Consider the following 20,821-nt stretch of genomic DNA (forward strand, 5'->3'; position numbering starts at 1 on the left):
TGTTAAACTGAGACTGTGACCAACTTCTGTGATTTGGCATTTCCAAGATGATAACATACACAATGAACTGTAGACTCAGATTTTGTCTCCAAAACTTAGTATGACTAGGAATAGACTTAAGTCATTTTACCATTTAGCATCATGGGCTTTCCTTGAGATGCACCCAGTAGTCTAAAGAGAGCAAGCAACAACTCTGGAGAGACTTGGGTTAGCAGTTCATGTCATAATGTCCTCTTCCAGGTCAAATGTAATTTACTAAATTCCAAAGATTATTGAAACAACCAGTTCTATTGGACTGAGATTGAATTTCAAAAATTAACCATTACCAGCCAAAGCTGAGTCTTCATCTTGAGTAAGTCAGACTATCCCCAAGACATTGTTCAGAATTTAGTACTTGCTCTGCAATTCTCCTTGATAAGTGTAGCACCAATTAACTGCAAATAATATTTAACAAGATTTAGCTTGTTGATGATTCAGATTTCTTATAGGAACAAACTATTATGGTTCATTACATGGCTAATAAAGCAGTTGGGTAGAATTTTATCAACTAGTAGTAAGAAATCAAGAAGAGGCTACATCAGGATTCAAAATGGTCCCTGGGAAAGATGGGATTCCCAGGAATTTTCTACATATTTCTACACCTATCTGTACAATGTCCAAATCCTTGTGCATATTTATTACATCTCCTGTTCAGTAATACAAGGTTATGCCCAGAAGGGTAAAAACCACTTAGACTGTGGCTGCTTTTGCTGCTTTTATGTCTTGTCAAGAGGTCTCAAACATTACTCCGCCTTAATTCCCCTTTCAGGCTTTTGAAGATATCTACATAGAACGCAGACATACAATTCGCACCATCTTGGAGTATGCTGATAAGATCTTCACATATGTTTTTATTCTTGAGATGCTCCTTAAATGGGTAGCCTATGGATTCAAGGTCTACTTTACCAATGCTTGGTGCTGGCTGGACTTCCTCATTGTTGATGTAAGTTGCAGCTTTCTAGAAGTAAGCAATCTGGGAAAGATTCCCAAAGATCCCTTTGGTCTTGCATTCAATCTGATTAATCATGTGATTCCGTTAGGTTCCATTTCAAATTTTAGCCCTCAAAATAAGAGGAAACAGCTTCCTTCTGATAAATATTTAAGGACACTTGATATGAATTCAGGAACCAGATTCTTTTCCCATAGCTAAATTAAAATGCTATTGATCCACCACTAAGTTGGCAGGAAACTATGCTATCTTGTAATTTGATGTTCCTATTGATGATCCATATACTGCCTCTATTGAATCTGTTTTGAATGGCTGCTGAATGATGTTGTCTTGTTTATGATTTTCAGCATATGATCAGCCAATCACTTATTTAATTCTACTGGCTTTGCCACCTTCTTTAGGATCTTACCAACTGGCAGGAAATCTTCCACTAATCATGGTGTGGGTTTTATTGCAAGACACCATCTGGTGGAACAGAATAACCAGTAGAATGCTAAAATATATAGCTTATTTCTTCTTGCACAGAACTGAAAGACTTTGGTTCAAAACTGCTTTTCTCCCCAGCTATTAAATTTTTAGACATAGCTAACCTGGAAGGGAGGCAGGAAATGTGTATGAATGAATCTGAACTATAAGGATGCTACTGAGCATCCTTCTGAAAGAGTCTACTCCTGATCATTGACTCTCCTTCCATCAGTGTAATGGATGGCAAACTGTATATGTACACAGTCTTGTAACACTGGATGTTGTCTGCTTAAAGCATACAATGTTTTAACATTGGTACAGCTAAAGATAACTGTCTCTTTCATGGGCTGGGCATAAGATAAAGGCAACATCATGGGAAAATGGCCTAAAACAATATATTGCCAGGACATATTTTTATCATGGTTATACTTAAAGCATCATGTAGCTTAGGGGATTCCGGAAATCTGACCCAGATGCTCCTATGTGCAAGAAATGCGACTATATTCCTTCTTCTATAATTTTATCATTTGTTACTACTAACTATTTCATTTTCTTTTTAATCAGGTCTCCCTAATTAGTTTAACAGCAAACTGGCTAGGCTATTCAGAGCTGGGAGCTATCAAATCCCTGAGGACACTCCGAGCATTGAGGCCGCTTCGGGCTTTATCCAGATTTGAAGGCATGAGAGTAAGTGTGGCATGACAATCCAAAATTTCATTTCTCCAGTTTCCTTCCATGCCATGGGAATTTCAGAGGGTATGAATATAATTCCTATAGAAAATAGAAATAAAGCCCAAGCCTGCCTTGAAAGCATTTGCAGTATTTTGATTTGCCGCAGAGGTTACCATTTTTTTCTCCATTGTATTTACATTTTGCTTTCTTTAATGAAGTTAGAATAATAGAAATAGAATAGTTCTATTTTGTTCTGAGAAATGATCACAATCCAAGACTATTCTAAATATTATAAATATATGGAGATGAAAATTGGAGACAGTCACTCCAGGAAAATATGATGTTGATGAGGATTGTGAGGAGGAGGAGGATGTAGTAATAGTGATGATGATGCCCAACTCTCAATGACTCTAAACAGCTCAAAACATTAAACAAAGAAATTACAAAAAACCCTGATATAAAATAAAAAACCATGGCAAGTGGCCTGGGTGAAGAGTCAGGTTTGTCCCGTCCCTTGCCTTTACTTTCCAAAGAAGAAGGAAGGGTCCCTCCTGAAACGATTCCTCCACCCTTATTCCTTCTGTGGCTAACATAATTCTTGTCTGATCATTGCTCTGGCTGCATTTCTTCCTCCTCTCTCCCATTCTCATAGCTCATTACACCCTCCAGGCAATGGGAGAGATCCTTGAGAGTTACACTTATTTTTTTAATTATTATAATATTATTTTAAATTAGATTATAAAATATTATGCAATTATTTATTTATTATGATCTTTTAGGAACCAGTTCTCTTGATTCTTGCTTTAATAAATGTATAGACTACTCACATCTCAGAATTGTCTATAGCAAATGAACCCACATATTGGCACTAATTGAAATGTCTATAGTCATGTTAATATTCTATCTTAGTGCCTTTTCTGCACTAGTATAAATTTAACTTGAATTTATTATCTCCAATCTAATTCACAATAGAAACCAAAAACATCTTTTTAACAGGTCATATAATGCATTTGTGAAAAGTGTTGAAGTTGAGCTACTTTTATTAAATCCTGAGTAGATTCTTTCTCCTGATACTAGGTGGTTGTAAATGCTCTTTTGGGGGCCATCCCCTCCATCATGAACGTCCTCTTGGTATGCCTGATCTTCTGGCTCATCTTCAGCATTATGGGGGTGAACCTCTTTGCAGGGAAGTACTATCGCTGTGTCAATACCACCACAGGTGATCTCTTTGAAATCGAACATGTAAACAACAAAAGTGACTGCATCAACCTTATCAATATTGAAAATGCCACTGATGTCCGTTGGGTCAATGTCAAAGTCAATTTTGACAATGTGGGATTAGGCTATCTCTCCCTTTTGCAAGTGGTAAGTAAGCATGCTTTCCCTTAGGAAATGTTCTATTTTAGCTGGAACCCGTCTTTCTTATATAGGGGCTCATATGAGAAACTGTCAACTAAAGCACTGGCTAAAACTATCCTTCTCAGCTGGCCCTTTGACCTATTTAATCCTGGCCAATAAATTGATTTCTTCCAGGAAGAAAAACGTAGTTTGAACCCAAATTATTTTGACTCGTTTTTCGTCCAGTTCAGTGTTTAGAACACCTGGGCCTAAGAGAGATGCTGCAGAGAAGAAACAGCATGTTGATCTGGATGTGCAGAGAGAGGGGACCAGAGCCTTTTATTGCAATGGCATTTATTTTAGTAGATTTTTCTTAATACATGGAATTTCTAATGTCTCTTCCCCACACAAATATTAAAATATTGGTTTAGTTAGTCTGATTCAATTCTTTGTCTTTTGGGGTTTTCAAAAAGCACTTCACCAATATTTCACTATAAGAATACCTTTGTCTGAGAGAGTTTTCTATGTTTTGATATGTTGTATTCCAAATTAAGATTGTCCCCACTAACTTTCAGCTTGACTGATTTGATGAGAATGCTTATTTCTGTCAGAAGACTGGTCTATAGAATTATTATAGAACAATCACCAACTGTTTGGTGTGATCAGTGTAAGGATGCGTTGAGATTAATTTTGGTGATTCCTGTGGTTATCCCTCCCTAATTTGTATTTTTTCCTACTAATTTCCTACATTTTCTCCTGATTTAAACTATCTTCCCCTAATTTCTCTTGAACCAAACCAAATTTTCTCTGCTTTTGTGATCAGGGAAAAACCCAGCCTTCAATTATGGTTTTATTTCTACATTCTGGAGTTCTATATTGCTTGGGAGGGGGGGGGGGGCAATCTCCTGTTCCTTCAGAATGATTTCTATTTCCCCCTCTAAAATAGAAATGATAATGTTTACTCTTTACCCTCATTGAAACTACCATTATTCAGAACACTTTGTATCATATATCCTCACCCCCACTACCTCCACTATGAAGGGTTCACATTCAGAAATGAGTTCCAGCCAGTTACATTGTACAGAAAAGATAATTACAATCCAATGAAGATGAGTTTCTACTTTATTTGTTTTTATGAAGAAATTACATGCTGATGTAAACATATTCTATTCTAATTCCTCTTTACAAACTAATCCAAATTATTCAGAAAAAACATATTTGTTTGTCCTGTACCTGCTCAATCAATATATATTAGCAGATAGTTCTAATTTTCATTAAAAGGAATATCTGAATAAGTTGATATTCAAGAGCCGAGGTGGCGCAGTGGTTAAATGCAGCACTGCAGGCTACTGCTAGATCAGCAGTTCAGCGGTTCAAATCTCACCGGCTCAGGGTTGTCTCAGCCTTCCATCCTTCCGAGGTGGGTAAAATGAGGACCCAGATTGTTGGGGGCAATATGCTGACTCTCTGTAAACCGCTTAGAGAGGGCTGAAAGCCCTATGAAGCGGTATATAAGTCTACTGCTATTGCTATTGCTATTGATATAATCTCCTTTCACTTAACAAAGACAGTTGTGTGATTAAATAAACATGGCTGTCCTCATCCTTTCATATTCTCTCTTCACAAGACAATTCTATTTTTTTATTTCCCCCCCCTAAAAAGTTAGAAAAAGAGAATGAAAGATGTAACTTCCAACCTGGGTTATATGTTTTTACAAATTCACAGTCCCCTATATCAGAGTTGGGCTGCTGGGGGTTCACAGGGGTTTGGGAGAACCTCTAGCTAATATTCTGTGCAATTCAGAGAACCCCCAAATCCCACTCATGGCTGGCCCTGTCCACCATGCCCCTCCCCTCCCAGGAGTCCCCATGTGGACCATTTTGGATGTAGGTAAGTACAGGGTGTGTGTGAAGACTCAGGGAGGGTGAAAAATAGGCCTACCGGAAATTCAAGAAGGCCAGAAATGGGACCGCTTCCAGCCTCCAGAGGGCCTTTGGAGCCTGGGAAGGCCCTTTTCACCCTCCTGGAGGCTCAAGAAAAGCTCCGGAGCCAGGGGAGGGCAAAAACGCCCCCCACCGTGGTGCAGGAGGCCAACTAGGCTACGGCCACCATGGCCGTGGCCACCCGCCAATTGGGCAGAGAACCCCTTGCTAATATTTTTGAAGCTCACCCCTGCTCTGTTCTCAATCAAAATGAATGTGTCTGCATTATTTTTCCTTGCAGGCCACTTTCAAGGGCTGGATGGACATCATGTATGCAGCTGTTGACTCCCGTGAGGTAATTTGAAAAGACAATGTTTCTTTGCCCCTTCTGAAGCTTTTATGGAGGAATTAACAAGGAGTTCATTGCTTCCTTTGCCTTTCCAGCAGGAGGAACAGCCTCAATATGAAGTTAATCTCTACATGTATATCTATTTTGTCATCTTTATTATCTTTGGGTCATTCTTCACTCTCAATCTTTTTATTGGTGTAATCATTGACAATTTCAACCAGCAAAAAAAAAAGATAAGTATCTTTAATTTGTTTTATTTATTTATTTTGCTTCGAAAGGCATATGCTCTCTTTCAAATAAGTAGTTTTGGAAAAGTTTTTACCAATAGTACAGACAATCAAATTACCCAAATTGCATGCTTCCTGCAACTACTCAATGTGGCCAGAATATTTTACTTTTGGCTGTTCTTCATATGATAAAAAGGGTACAATGCAGCCTTCTAGTGGTTTGGTTTATCCATGGCAGAGGCCAGTTCTGGAACCCTAAATGCTGGTTCTGATTTTCCATAAAGATTGCCCTCTATTTTCCAAGCATTTTAACTGAATACACTACAGCTGCCCTAGGCAAAGCATGGAATAATCTTATAAACATTACTTAGAACTGATTCCCAGATTGCTGTGAATAATCTGTGAGCCTGTAACTGCAAATTGAATAACTGAATTATAGTTAAGTTTCAGGGATCAGATTGAAGCCCACCTTGCTTTCCCAGAGCCTAAGAACCTGTCCTGAAAACTATAGCTGTGGTGTAAGACATGCAGCACAGAGATAGTATTCAGCCAATTTTGACAGGTTCTGGAAACAGGTTGCTTGCTACAAACCCATTTAACTATGGTGAAAACATATCAAGTGAATTATATGCTGGATCAAATGTTGCCTGGATCAACAAAACTTGCATCGAATACTATGGCTAATATGATATAGCACTCGGCTCCCTCTGCTATGGAGTTGATAGGAAACTGGAAGATGAGTGATTGCCAAAACTGATCAAGTTAGCAAGAGACGTTTGGCTAAATTATTGAAGAATGTGAATGAAGCTGTCCAGACTATTCGAACAGAAACATTAGCTCAGACAAATCAGCTAATGTATGCAGCATCTTATGTTATTACTGAATAATTGGGCTTGAAAATTGGAAAGAATAAAACAATTAAGAAGGGAAAACAATTTGCACTGAAAAGATGCAACAATTGCTGTTAAGGCAGAAAAAATTGTTGATGATAATGGATTCAAATTTGATAATGCAGAGTTGATAAAAGAAGTAACACCAGAAGGATACAAGTACTTAGGAGTTTTGAAAGCTTCTGACCTGTTCCACAACCAAGTCAAGGAAGCTACTTCAACAAAATACATAAAAGGAGTTTGGAAAATATTGAGATCAGAGCTGAGTGAAGGAAATATCTTAGGCAATTAATACCTGGGCAGTGCCTGTAATATGATACTCAACTGGAATAATTGATTGGACTCAGCTAGAAGTTGATAATTTGTACCAAAAGACAAGAAACTAATGACAATGCACCATGCTTTGCATCCAAAAAATGATATTGATCGATTGTACTGCAAGAGGACTCATACAAATGAAACAAACTATGGAAAAGGGAAAACATAGCTTAAATGACTACATTAAAAAAAGCCAAAGAGCATCTGCTGAAGATGAACAAAGGAAACTGTTGAAAACAGCGAGATTGAAAGCAGAATATCAAAAGGAAACAATGAGTATTGAGTTTGTAACTGGAAGAATAAGCCTATTCACAGTCAATACCTAAAGGACATTGAAGGAAAAGTAGATACAAAGCTAACATGAGATAAGGAGTGCTGAAGAAAGAAATGGAAAGCTTCATTTTGGCTGCCCAAGAACAAGCCCTACAAACCAATTCCATGAGAGCAAAAACGCAACATGTTGGTGACAACAGCAAACATTGCTTATGCAACAAGAAAAATAGTATCTTATTGCAGTGCATCACCTTATCAGTAGCTGCCGCAAAATCTCACAAATTGATTATCTACAATGTCATGATCAAGTTACCAAAATCATACATTGGAAGTTTTGCTAGACGTTTGAGTTCGAATGCTGCAAAAATGACTGGGAACACCAAATTGACAAATTTCTTGAAAATGAACAGGTCAAAATCTTGAGGGACTTTTGAATCCAAACAGAAAGACATCTGGCCCACATACATGCCTGATATCATTATTGTAGATAAGAAAAAAGTCTAGTTCATTGGTATTGCAATATCAAGTGATGCACAAATGGAAGAGAAACAACTAGAAAAAAATAATGAAATACTGAGATTTGCAAATTGAAGTTGAGCCGATTGTGGAGGAAGAAATCAACGGTTATACCAATAGTAATAGGAATGCTTGGAGCAATACCAAAAGCACTGCCTAGATACATGGAGATTTTGAACTTACCAGACCTGAATATTTTGACATTGCAAAAAAAACCACCAAACTTGGAACTGCCTATATACTCAGACGTTACCTTAATAGCTCTTAGGTCCTTGGTTAGGACTTGAACTGTTAAGTTTTTACCAGCCCCAGACTATGAATTGAATTAAAGATTAAATAACAACAACAACAACCACCACAACAACAACAACAGTAATAGTGATACCCATTGTCATCGGGGCATTTGGTATCATGTCCCAAAAAATGTATAAGATACATCAAGAAATTGCAATTTCCTGCAATAACACCAGCAGAACTGCAAAAAACTGAGCTACTTGGAATATTGTATATTTTAAGAAGGTACTTGTTGATACCTAGGACACTGGCAGCAACCTGTATCAACCATTAGCATCAGTCAATGGTATTTGTGATGCATTTTTGAATGTTCAGTTGACTGAGTTTCATGTTTAATGAATAAAATATAACAACAACAACAACAACAACAACAACAACAACAATTTTATGCACTTTAACAGATTGAGGATTCTATTAAAGTGCATAAAACGGAAGATGTGAAAATAACAAAAGAAATGATGCAAAGACAGTCAAGAAAAGTGAAGAACTAGAGTGCACCTGGACCAGATGAGTTACATGGCTTCTGGTTAAAGGCACTTGCAAGTGTGTACAAAAGATTGGCAGCCCAAATGAACCAGATCTTAAAAACACCTGAAAATGATGAATGGATAACAACTGAAAGGACATTTTTGATCCAAAAAGATAAAGAAAAAGGAAATGATCCTGGAAACTATAGATGGCCTATACATTTGATGAATTTGCAAGATATTAAAGTCCAAATTGAATGGAGGAAACATCATAAAAGCCATAAATACCTGGGCTATACCTGTGATTCGATACTCTGCAGGAATAATTGACTGAACCCAGATGGACAGAAAAACAAGGAAGCTTATGACAATGAATCATGCTTTGTACCCTAAAAGTGATATTGACTGATTATATCTGCCAAGAGCAGAGGGTGGTCGAGAACTCCTACAAGTAAAACAGACTGTGGAAGAAGAAAAACACAGCTTGAATGATTACATCCAGAAAAGTGAATAATGAATGATTAAGGAAGTAAATAAAGGAGGCCTTTTAAAGACAACAAAGTCAAAAGCTGAATATAAGAAAGAAATAACTGAGAAGCGAGCTGAAAAAGCTATGCATAGCCAATATTTGAAAAGTATTGAAGGCAAAGCTGACCAAAAGCTAACTTGGAACTGGTTAAGATCAGGAGGACTGAAAAAAAAACCAGAAGGCTTTATTTTGGCAGCTCAAGAACAAGCCTTAGCCACAAACTACATGAAGGCAAAAATTCACCATGTTACCACCAACAGCAAATGTCACCTCTGTAATAAGAAAGATGAGACAGTTGACCACTTGCTCAGTGGGTGCAGCAAAATTTCACAAACTGACTACCTACAATGCCATCACCACGTTGCTAAGATCATTCACTGGAAATTGTGCCAAAAGTTTGAATTTGAGTGCAGCAAAAATCACTTGGAACATCAGGTCTTGAGAGACCGCCTGCTGCCGATCACCTCCAATAGACCGATTAGATCCCACAGATTAGGCCTCCTCCGTATTCCATCTGTTGGCCAATGCCGTCTGGCAACCACCCGGAGGAGGGCCTTCTCTGTGGCTGCTCCGGCCCTTTGGAACGAGCTCCCCGTGGAGATTCGAACCCTCACTACCCTCCAGGCCTTAAAACCTGGCTATTCCGACAGGCCTGGGGCTAATGAGTCTTGTCCCCCCCTCGAATGGTATGGTTGTTGTGTGCTTTTAAACTATGGTATTGTTTTGTCTATCTTTTTATTCCTTATTTGTACCCTCCCCCTTGACTTGGGTTGTGAGCCGCCCTGAGTCCCCTTTGGGGAAAAGGGCGGCATAGAAATTTAATAAATTCAATTCAATTCAATTCAGGTCCAGAAGGTTTTAGAGAATGAGAAAGTCAAGATCTTGTGGGACTTCAGAATTCAGACTGGCAGGCCCACAACATACCTGACATAACAATAGTTGAAAAGAAAAAAGTATGGTTCATTGACATTGCAATACCTGGAGATGCACGAATTGAAGATAAACAGCAAGAAAAAATCGCAAAGTACTGGGACTTGCAAATTGAAGTTGAGCGACTGTGGAAAAAGAAATTGTGTGTTGTCCCGATTGTAATTGGAGCCCTTGGAGCAATACCCAGAGTGACACCTCGCTATTTGGAAATTTTACATTTATCAGACTTGAACATTCTGATTCTACAAAAAAACACCCTACTTGGAACAGCTTATATTCTTCAACGTTACCTTAACAATTCCTAGGTCCTTGGTTAGGACTCGAGCTGTTGAGCTACCAACCAGCCCCAAAGGCTATGAATCTCACTAAAGATTAACCACATAATAATAATAATAATAATGATTATGATGATGATAATACTATATGATTTCACATCATGTCTAATAAGGGTGATTCTTTTTTTACTTTGGAGGCAAAGATATCTTCATGACAGAGGAACAAAAAAAATACTACAATGCCATGAAGAAACTAGGTTCAAAAAAACCAGTGAAGCCCATTCCAAGACCCCAGGTATGCCATTCTCACGATCCAAGCCTATGGTCAGTGTCCATGGGAATTTGTTCCCCTCAGAAACACCCCCCACTTCGCCCCATATTTAGATACAAAAGCTAATCTAACTAGTCAGAATATTAATTGTCTCACTAAATGATAATATATTTTTGATTTAATGAACTTTGGCTGCAGATTTTGGAAACAACTGGCAAAAGCTCCCATACCATGTGTTTTTGCACATGCCTAAGATACCATTTGGATTTAATGGAGATTCTGCTTTAACTTTCCCGCTCTCTGGTAAATTGAGAATTTACTGTACAAGACTCTCGGGATCATAAAAATATGTTAATATATAACCCTTTAGAATTATGACAACTGCTATGAAGTTTATTTTTCAGAAGGTAAACATGAAGGAAAAAAAAGTATTGAGGCCAGGTTCCTAACAAGTTTTCATATATACCCTTAACTGATTACTATCCTTTTCTACCAACTTTTTCTATTTCTTTCTTTCCTTTGCATCCAAGTTTCTTTTTCCTAGATTCCAAGTTCTTCATTTCCTACTGTTTTCTAATACCAACATCTGACTTTTTTCTGCCCATGATATCTACTGCAGTGATTTTTATAGAAGCATTATCATTAGTTTTTCTAGCAGTTGTGAAGTGGGTACTATACATTAATTGTCTTTACAGAGGCAAACTGATATTATAAGTGATTCCAGGTAATTCCTAAAATCATTATTTCTCCCTCCCATGCTCAGGTCTTAGAGGATAGTGATATCATCATAAATAATGAGATTAAAATATTTCAGTTTATTTTGTAGAAGTTCGGAAATATTAAGGGTGACATTGTATGAATTAGACTTTACAGGAAGTATCACAGCCCAACTTTAGCCATTTTCTCACCAAAGTTCAACAGCATTATCTCAGCAAGTTCTGAAGTCCACTAAATGGGCTGTGAGTCACCCATCCCGCTCTTAAGAAATCTCACAAGTCAGGGGTCTTAGCATAATGATGAGATTCTAGGGCAATACAGTGATCTTGTTTTTTCTCAAAACATTAGGAATTTTTATTTTTAAAAAATAATTCAGAGTCAAGAAACTTATTTCTTCTTTTAAAAAGTAATGTTTGTGTCTTCAAGTAGCTTCAAGACAGTAAAAATTGGAAATTTTTACTTTTGGGTAGCATACTAAATGATTTAGATTTAGCCCTTCAGCACTTCAACATTTTTCTTTGAGTTTTTCTCCATTTCTCTTCCTTTTCTTTCGTTTTCATGTTTGTCTTTGTCCATGTGTCTTGCACCCTTCCTGTCTTTCTGTCATACACACATGCATATCTACCAATTATTGAAGAACAAGTATCAAGGGATGATCTTTGACTTTGTGACTCAGCAAGCTTTTGATATAGTCATCATGATCCTCATTTGTCTTAACATGGTAACAATGATGGTGGAAACAGATGACCAAAGCCAAACCAAGATAAATATCCTTGCTCAGATCAACTTGGTCTTCATTATCATCTTCACATCTGAATGTTTTCTCAAGATGATTGCCCTGAGGCACTACTTTTTCACTAATGGCTGGAACATCTTTGATTTTGTTGTGGTCATTCTCTCCATTGTAGGTAAGAACAAATATGAGCATAACTGATTTGTTTCTGAAATACTTCAATCAACGGTATGTACAGTGGAAATAGCAAAGCAGGAATAAAGGTGGTATAGGATAAGTACAATTAGCTAAAAGCTATTATGTAACCAACATACTCAAACTCAACTTCTGGAGCAGATCTGTGCAAATAAATAATCATGTAATCCAAATCTTTTTCAAAACAATATTAAACATGAAGTAAAAAGTTTAGAATATTTTAAAAAGTGCCTACTAAAATGAAGAGAAAATCAAGCTGAAAAAATTAATAAAATAGATTTATATTTAATGGCATGATGTGCTTATGTACAAAGGAAATTGAAATTGAGCTGACAAATTGTACCAAATAACAATTGTGTTAAAATGGTATTCCCACTTTCTCCTTAACAAATCTTGAATATACTATCGATGGTTGGAGGTTGTGATAAGATATTTCTGTTTTACAAAACAAGCAGAATAATTTTTGAAAATTATTCCAGAGTTTATCTGTTGCCTTCATTACTTGATAGGGGAGTTTTCCATTCCTTCTCTTGCTTCACCCAGCCTCTAAAAGGTAATCCATTTGATTTCCTACCTAGAGACTTCCAGAAATATTGCCAAATCTTCCCAATTATTAAAAGAATAACAATGGATTTTTTTGCTGTTCATAGGCAATCCATATTTCTGATTATGAAACTAGTAAACTTCATGACTATAAGTGAGATCTGCAATTCAATCTACATTCTGTTTCCGTCCTTTAAAAAGGGATGTTTTGGATCATTCTTTTTATATCCTGCTACTGTATTTACCATGTCTGTAGATCACTCTGAGAGCTATTCCTTATCTCTTCCTAAAGAAATGACAAATCTGACCAAGTAATCATTTTTTCTTGTCATAGCTTCATATTTTTGCCTTCATCCTATGACCAATGTAGAGCTCACCACTTAAAATTATCTTTAGCAGTTCTGGTTTTAAACCAGAATCGCCAAGTGGGAAGGGATCCTGGAGGTCTTCTTATTCAACTTCCTTCTTAAGCAGGATACCTATACTATTCTGGACAAAGTGCCACCCAATCTCTTCTTCAAACCTCCAGTGATAGACCACTCACCACTCCTGATTCATTGTTCTCACTGACAGGAAATTTATCATCTTTATTGATCTCTGCACTCTTTCTAGAGTCTCAACATCTTTTTTGTATTGTGGAGACCAAAACTGGACACAGTATTCCAAGTGTGGCCTTACCATCGCAGTACAAAAGATACCAACACTTCATGTAATCTTTATACTGTTCCTCGGTTAATGCAACCTAAGATTGCGTTGGCATTTTTTGATTGCTGTCACACACTGCTGTCTCATATTTAATTGGTTGTCCACCAGGTCTCTTAGATCCATTTTGCAGTTATTGCTGTTAAGGCAGGTACCATCTATTCTATATCTCTGCATTTGGTTTTTCTTTTCTAAATGTAAAATGCTGTGTTAACCCACGCTTGGATTCTCCTCACAGCGCCCTGAGAATGACTGTTCAGGTAAGCCAATGGTCTTTTTTCTCATCACTGAATAGTATTTTGTTGGATAGGGTCTAGTGTTCAAGTCTCTCAAGATCCTTCTGGGTCTTGAGCCTTTCTTCTAAAGTTGGCATGTTGTTGGCAATTCGCCCAAGTTTGGTATTATCTGCACATTTATGAATTCCTATCCTTTCATTTAATCATGTTGAAGAGTATTGGGCCTAAGACAGAACCTTGCATACTGCATACTTCCTTCCATGTAGAAATAATTCCATTAAAAACTACACAATGAGTGCGGTTGATCAGCCACTTACATATCCATGTGGTGATGATACTGTCTATTCCATATTTTTCTATCTTACCAAGAAGTATGCTATGATCTGTTTTATTAAATGCCTTAGTAAAGTCCAAATATATTATGTACACCTCATTTCACTGGTAATTTAATCACTTTGTCAAAAAGTTTGTCTGACATGACCTGTTTTGGATAAACCCACAATGGTTTCTAATAATAGTTTTGCTTGTTTCTAAATGTTAGCAGATCCACTGCTTATTTTTTCTTGGTTTGTCCCTGCTATTGTTGTTGAACTGATAGTTCCTTCAGAACCTGGAAGATAATCCATCTGGTCCTAATGATTTGAATTTACACTCAAGTAGATAGATGTTGCCTTTTCATTTTCTTGCCTATTTTGATTTGTATTCTCAATCTGCCTTTTATAGTACTGTTTTTGTTTGGTTGAACTGTTTCTTCTTTTTGTAAAGACAGAAGCAAATAATAAATTAAGCAATTCTGCTTTCTCCCTGCTGCCTGTTATCTTCTTGTATCTTGTCCCAATAGTGAACCAATCGTTTCCTTGAGTTTTTCTTATTGTTTACATGTTGAAACTTTTTTTTATTATATTTTTAAACATTTCTTGAAAGGCTCAGTTAATTCTAGGCCTTAGTTTTCCTCACTTCAACTTTGCAGATATAGATAGATAGATAGATGAATAGATAGATTCTGCCCACGGTATATTGCCAATTCTGCCACCTTTATAAGATTTCCATCCAAGAACTTTCATACTTTTTACAGTTTATTTTGCCTACTCCATTCTGGCTTTGGGAGCAATGATGCCAAAAAAATGGAGCTGGACTTCTTGGGCTTCTCTATCAGCACCACCATTCTCTAGCAGCACTGGCTGACTTCCTTAGCATTGCCTCCTGCTTCATTCCATGACATCTTCAACAAGCTTAATCTTTAGCCAGGATATTTTTTAAACACAGATTTATTGGTATTCCAGAAGAAGGCTAGATCTGGCTACAGAAATAGCCCAACTCACAGGCATGGAAAAGGAGGAATGGGACAATCACAGCAGTTAGATTGACATAGATGGGTGGGTGTGGCCAGGTGGGCACAGAAGACTGGGCATGGCAGGCTTAGTGCTGCTGACTCAGCTCTGCCAACTTGGCACAGACAAGTGGTAGGGACAAGTGGGTATGACCAAATGGATGTGGCTGGGTGGGCGCAGATGGGTGGGCAAGGCTGGGTTGGCATAGAACAAGTCACAAGAAGATGTGGGGACAATTCATGTTTCAGAAACTCTTCGCCTTCCCAAACTGCTGACAGCCAAGCATGTACACACTCACAACACAAATCACATTCTCCGTTTGTGGACTTTTGTATGCATCTGTGCTTAGAAACTGCCAGTCGTGCCTGGGTTGGGGAGTAGAAACTCTGTTTTGGCATGCTGGGTATTCACATGAGTGCATGCATGTATACATACACACACACACACATCATTCCAAGCTTGGGGACTTGCCTCATTCTGGCACCACAAGTTGGCAGTAAGATGCAGATCATGGATCAGCAAGGAATAGCTTAGAGGAAGTTTGCAAAGGGAGGTACTGCAAAAGGAATACTAAAGAGAAAAATGAACAATGAGGTCCCTCAGTGTCTGCATCTGCAGAATTGAATATTTGTGCTCCAAAGGGGAGCTTGCAGCTTGCTAAACAAGGTGGGGAAGTCCCCAAACTTCAAATGGGATGCATCAGTGGTGAGTTTCAAATTTTTTTAGAACCTCTTCTGTAGGTGTGGCCTGCTTTGTAGGAGTGGCTTGCCGGCCATATGACTGGGTGGGAGTGGCTTGCCAGCCATGTGATTGAGTGGGCGTGGCCAACGTGTAAAATGTGGTGAAACTCACTTAACAACGCTCCAAAATGTTGGCTCAGAAACTCTGGCATTTGAAGCACACAAGTCTTAAAGCTGTCAAGTTACAAGACCCTTGCACCCCTAACCCTTTAGGGGGGGGGGAAAACCCAGGGGTGTTCAAACTTGACAGCTTTAAGACTTGTGGACTTCAACTCCCATAATTCCTCCTCGCTCTTCATCTTGATGATGTGCGGACGGGCGGGGAGAGGGAGCTGGAACTGGTTCTAAACAGCACTGTAGATTTGGCAAGAACCCACTCCTGGGATGCATGTATGCATGCATGTGCGCACGTGAGCACCTAGCACAGTAAAGGAGAGATCCTTCTCTCCAAGCCCGAACACGACAGGCAATTTCCCAGCATGGATGCAGATAAAAATCCCCAGTGCAGAATGGAGTTTTTGTATGTGTTTGTGCATGCACGCTTGGCTGCCAGCTGTTCTAGATGTTATACAACTATAATGCAACATCAATTGCACATACTTCTAATTTGTGTTTTTGCTTTGATAATTTGATTTCTGAGAATTTATTTTCTTATCATATGTTGTAAGTTTTTGTGATAATGTGGGTAGTGCTCACTTAGCAACAGCAATTGGGACCAGAATTTCCCTTGCCAAGTCAAGTGGACAGAAACACTAATGACAAATGCTTGTACCCCTTCAGTTTCAATTACCATTGTTAAGCAAATCCCATAAGGTCATTAAGTGTGACATCACATGGTCACCATTTGGGACTCCCTGCTGGCTTCCCCAATTTTTCTTGTAGGAAGGCAGTAGCGAAGGTTGCAATTACATGGTCATGTGACTATGGGTGCTTCAATATCATGATTGCAAGCCAGTTACCAAAACCCAGATCATCAGCATGTGACTGTAGATGCAACTATTGGTGCAATGGGATGCAACTATTGAAGTACAAAGACCCATCATAAGTGCCATTTGTTCAACAAAATTGTAAATTTGAACAGTCATTGAGTGAATAGTTGTTAGGAAGGAGGAACCACCTTTAATATATTTATCTTTCTTGTTCTTGCCACAGTTCATCATTTTTCATACTCATGAACATAAATTTTTGTTCCAAATTATCGAAGTTTCTTTACATCTAAAAATATCATTTTCTTTCTTTTCTAATTTAATTATCAGTAGCATTCAAAATATATCTGATATTATCTCTTTAATATCTCTTCAAAACAAATCCAGCCTGATTTGGGTATATCACTTCAGTTAAAGGCCATTTTCTCTCTTTGCAATTATTGCTATAAAAAGTTTATAATCTACATTGTATAATTAAATATGACTCAAGACATTAAACTCTATATAACTAAAGAAAACTTAAGTAATTTCTCTCTTTATAAATCAAAGAAATTAAAGCTTTCTTCCAGAAACAAGGCATTACTTGACATTGCCAAATTTCATTCATTTCCTGAAGTAATGATTTAATCAGAATTTTCTGGAAGATCTTGTAGTGCACTTCCAAAAATCTGTTTGGTCCTGAAGAGTTTTGCATTTCCATTTTTGAATTATATTTTTGTTTCCTCCTTAGTAATTGGCTTATTAAAAGTTTCCTTTTATTGTTGAATCCATTTTGTAAGTTGTATTGTCTAAATATTCTTCAATCTGTTTTAATATATGTTTGCTATATAATAATTTAATATGATTTCATGTCAATTTCTTCCACATTTTCTGCACCTTTTTGTATCCTTTCTGCATCTAAAGTATTTCTCAAATATTTAGAAGCCACTCATATTTTTAGGTAACCTGTTTTTGTTTCAGATTGATAGTCCCTCTATAGTTGAATTTGATATTAGGGGGAATTTTGTATGTACAATATTTATGTGATTACAATAAATTATTAATAATGATTTTTGAAAATTGGTGTGATATTTTGATATATTCTGAGAAAAAATGTTTTCCTGTCTTTTAGGACTTGTTCTCTCGGATATTATCGAAAAATACTTTGTATCGCCCACTCTCTTCAGAGTCATCCGATTGGCTAGAATTGGGCGTGTTCTTCGGTTGATCAGGGGAGCAAAAGGCATCCGAACTCTGCTCTTTGCTTTGATGATGTCTCTGCCAGCATTATTCAACATTGGCCTCCTACTATTTCTGGTTATGTTCATTTATTCCATTTTTGGAATGTCAAACTTTGCTTATGTTAAGAAGGAATCTGGCATTGATGACATTTTCAACTTCGAGACGTTTGGTAACAGCATCATTTGTCTTTTTGAGATCACCACTTCAGCTGGTTGGGATGGCTTATTGAACCCCATCTTGAACAGTGTTCCCCCGGATTGTGATCCTCATCTGGAGAACCCTGGCAGTCATGTGAAAGGTGATTGTGGCAATCCTTCCATGGGCATCTGCTTTTTTTGCAGTTATATCATTGTCTCTTTCTTGATTGTGGTTAACATGTACATTGCCATCATTTTGGAGAATTTTAATGTAGCCACAGAGGAGAGCAGTGAGCCTCTCTGTGAAGATGACTTTGAAATGTTCTATGAAACATGGGAGAAGTTTGATCCGGATGCCACACAATTTATTGCTTACAGCACACTTTCTGATTTTGTGGATACCCTGCAAGAGCCGCTGAGAATTGCTAAACCCAATAAAATTAAACTGATTACTCTGGACTTGCCTATGGTTCCTGGAGATAAAATACATTGCTTGGACATTCTCTTTGCCCTGACAAAAGAAGTTTTGGGAGACTCTGGAGAAATGGATGCCCTGAAGCAATCAATGGAGGAGAAATTTATGGCTGCAAATCCTTCCAAAGTATCTTATGAGCCCATTACCACAACACTAAAACGAAAACAGGAAGAAGTCTGTGCCATCAAAATCCAAAGAGCATTCCGCCGATATCTGTTAAAACGGTCAGTGAAACAGGCCTCATATCTGTACAGGCAGAGTCAAGATATGGACATACCGAAAGAAAATGCCCCAGAGAAAGAAGGAATGATTGCAAACAAAATGAACGCAATGTATAGCTCACAAGTAGAAGTGGAAAAGCCCCCAGAAACAGCTCCATCTCCTGTACTTGAGCCACTAAGCAGCCCCGAGATTAAAAAGGATGCTGGTGAAATGAAAGAGCAGGACAATAATGGCAAGGAGGGAGATGACTCTGGAAAAACTAAAAAAAGTGAGAATGCCAAACGTGGTGTAAAAGAGTCATCTGTATAATGAACACACATATAGACAACAAATGTTGGTGTATGGTTCCAAATGATTTTTTTCACAAAATCCTTTTGGCATCTTCTATTTTAGTATACAAACAAGGTTCTTTTGCCAGATTTCAGGTACTTCACGCCACACTTCAACATTGAAAGCAGAATCCAACTGATTTCTGGCTTGTTTGCTTGTTTTTAAAATTTACCACAAATTGCAAAGTGTTTTCCCCCCTTCTTTCCTCATAATGTAAATGTGCAGCATCTCCTCTTCTGGTGAAAAGATATCCTAGTTTCATGTTAGTTCATATGTTCCATAGAATGCCCCAGAATCAGTTTTGATTATTGTAAGTACCGAATTATATCGAATGAGTTGAGAATCAACTCTTTATTAGTAGAATGATTAAGCAGTGGAAGAAAAGGGGAAAAGAAGAAAGTCTTTAATTCATTATAATCAGATTGAAGCTTTGAATGAAAACAGATCATTTCTGTAGAATTTCACCAGGATCTCTTAAAGCTTCATGTGCTTAAAAATGTGCCAATAATAACTGTTATTTAGTTATTGATCTGATCAATTATGCAATTTTTCAGAAGACTGAATATTTTACTAATTTATTCTGCTAATGCTGGAAATATCATTGGGCATGAAAGCCTTCAATTGAATCCCTGAACAATGTATGTATGTATGTATGTATGTATGTATGTATGTATGTATGTATGTATGTATATATGTATGAATGAACAGTTTATGGCTTCTGACAATTCATTTATTTGTATTTCACTTCTTTTTCAGCCATAAGAACTAGAAATATACTTTCTTTTTCAGTCAAAACTGAAATTTCCAGTTGGCTGAAATTAATGCCCATTGCTAAATTCTGCCCACATGCAGAAATTGGATATGATTATGGAAAATAAAATATGCAAAGCCGGATCTTAGTGATTAGTACGTCTTAAATCCAGTTTGAAATAGCTGGGAAATATTCATCTTTAGCAATTTCCTTCTTCTTTGTATGTCTTTCTTGAAGATGGTAGCAGTGAAAGTTAGGATCTGTACTTGTGCTCAGATATTAACAACTAGGTGGGGGTCTCTGACTTCTTTAAAAATAATAATATTAATAGACATAGACTTTGGGTTTAGGATTCTTTCCAGCATGTGCAGTATGGGTGCAAAATGAATGGCATATACTAATAGTTGAAATAACAGCACAGTTTAGGAACACAAAACTGCAATGTCTTAAATATGATTCATTTTTTATTTAAATAATTTGAGCAGTCTTAAAAAGATTTTTGTTAAAAGTGGCTGGAAGTCCAATTAAGTTTTAATTAGATACTACCAATATAGTTTGTTTGTTTTTTCAACAAAAAAAAAATCAAATGTGATGTGCTAATCTGTTCTCAGGATTTATTGTCAATTTCATAATTTTTCTAATTCTCAAGTCTACATATAATCTTGGAATGTAAGCTGCATTTTTTGTTTGCCAATCCACTTTTTTCTCCTTTAAAGAGCTCTGCTTTAGAATAAGGCATGGATTACATTCTGATTCACAGTTCAAATTGCAGTTTGCATCTCCCCATTCCCTCCTCTATTAACTACCTGTCCCTTAATCAAACAGGATTCCTTTTTTA

The 20,821-nt window shown here is 37.3% G+C and overlaps 1 protein-coding gene across 2 annotated transcripts in view; it reads left to right on the forward strand.

Moving 5' to 3' along the window:
* Positions 1 to 20,565, forward strand: part of LOC116522989 (sodium channel protein type 4 subunit alpha-like) — a 70,561-nt gene extending 49,996 nt beyond the window's left edge. For both annotated transcript variants that reach the window (XM_032238132.1, XM_032238131.1), the window contains 8 exons: positions 809 to 982; positions 2,018 to 2,140; positions 3,203 to 3,490; positions 5,687 to 5,740; positions 5,830 to 5,967; positions 10,644 to 10,748; positions 12,079 to 12,349; positions 17,959 to 20,565. In XM_032238132.1, coding sequence (XP_032094023.1) covers positions 809 to 982; positions 2,018 to 2,140; positions 3,203 to 3,490; positions 5,687 to 5,740; positions 5,830 to 5,967; positions 10,644 to 10,748; positions 12,079 to 12,349; positions 17,959 to 19,211 — 2,406 coding nt within the window. In that variant the 3' untranslated portion in view covers positions 19,212 to 20,565. The remainder of the gene's footprint in view (positions 1 to 808; positions 983 to 2,017; positions 2,141 to 3,202; positions 3,491 to 5,686; positions 5,741 to 5,829; positions 5,968 to 10,643; positions 10,749 to 12,078; positions 12,350 to 17,958) is intronic.
* The last annotated feature ends 256 nt before the right edge of the window (positions 20,566 to 20,821 follow it).

This window comes from Thamnophis elegans, chromosome Z (genome assembly GCF_009769535.1).
Source record: "Thamnophis elegans isolate rThaEle1 chromosome Z, rThaEle1.pri, whole genome shotgun sequence".
Lineage (NCBI taxonomy): Eukaryota > Metazoa > Chordata > Lepidosauria > Squamata > Colubridae > Thamnophis > Thamnophis elegans.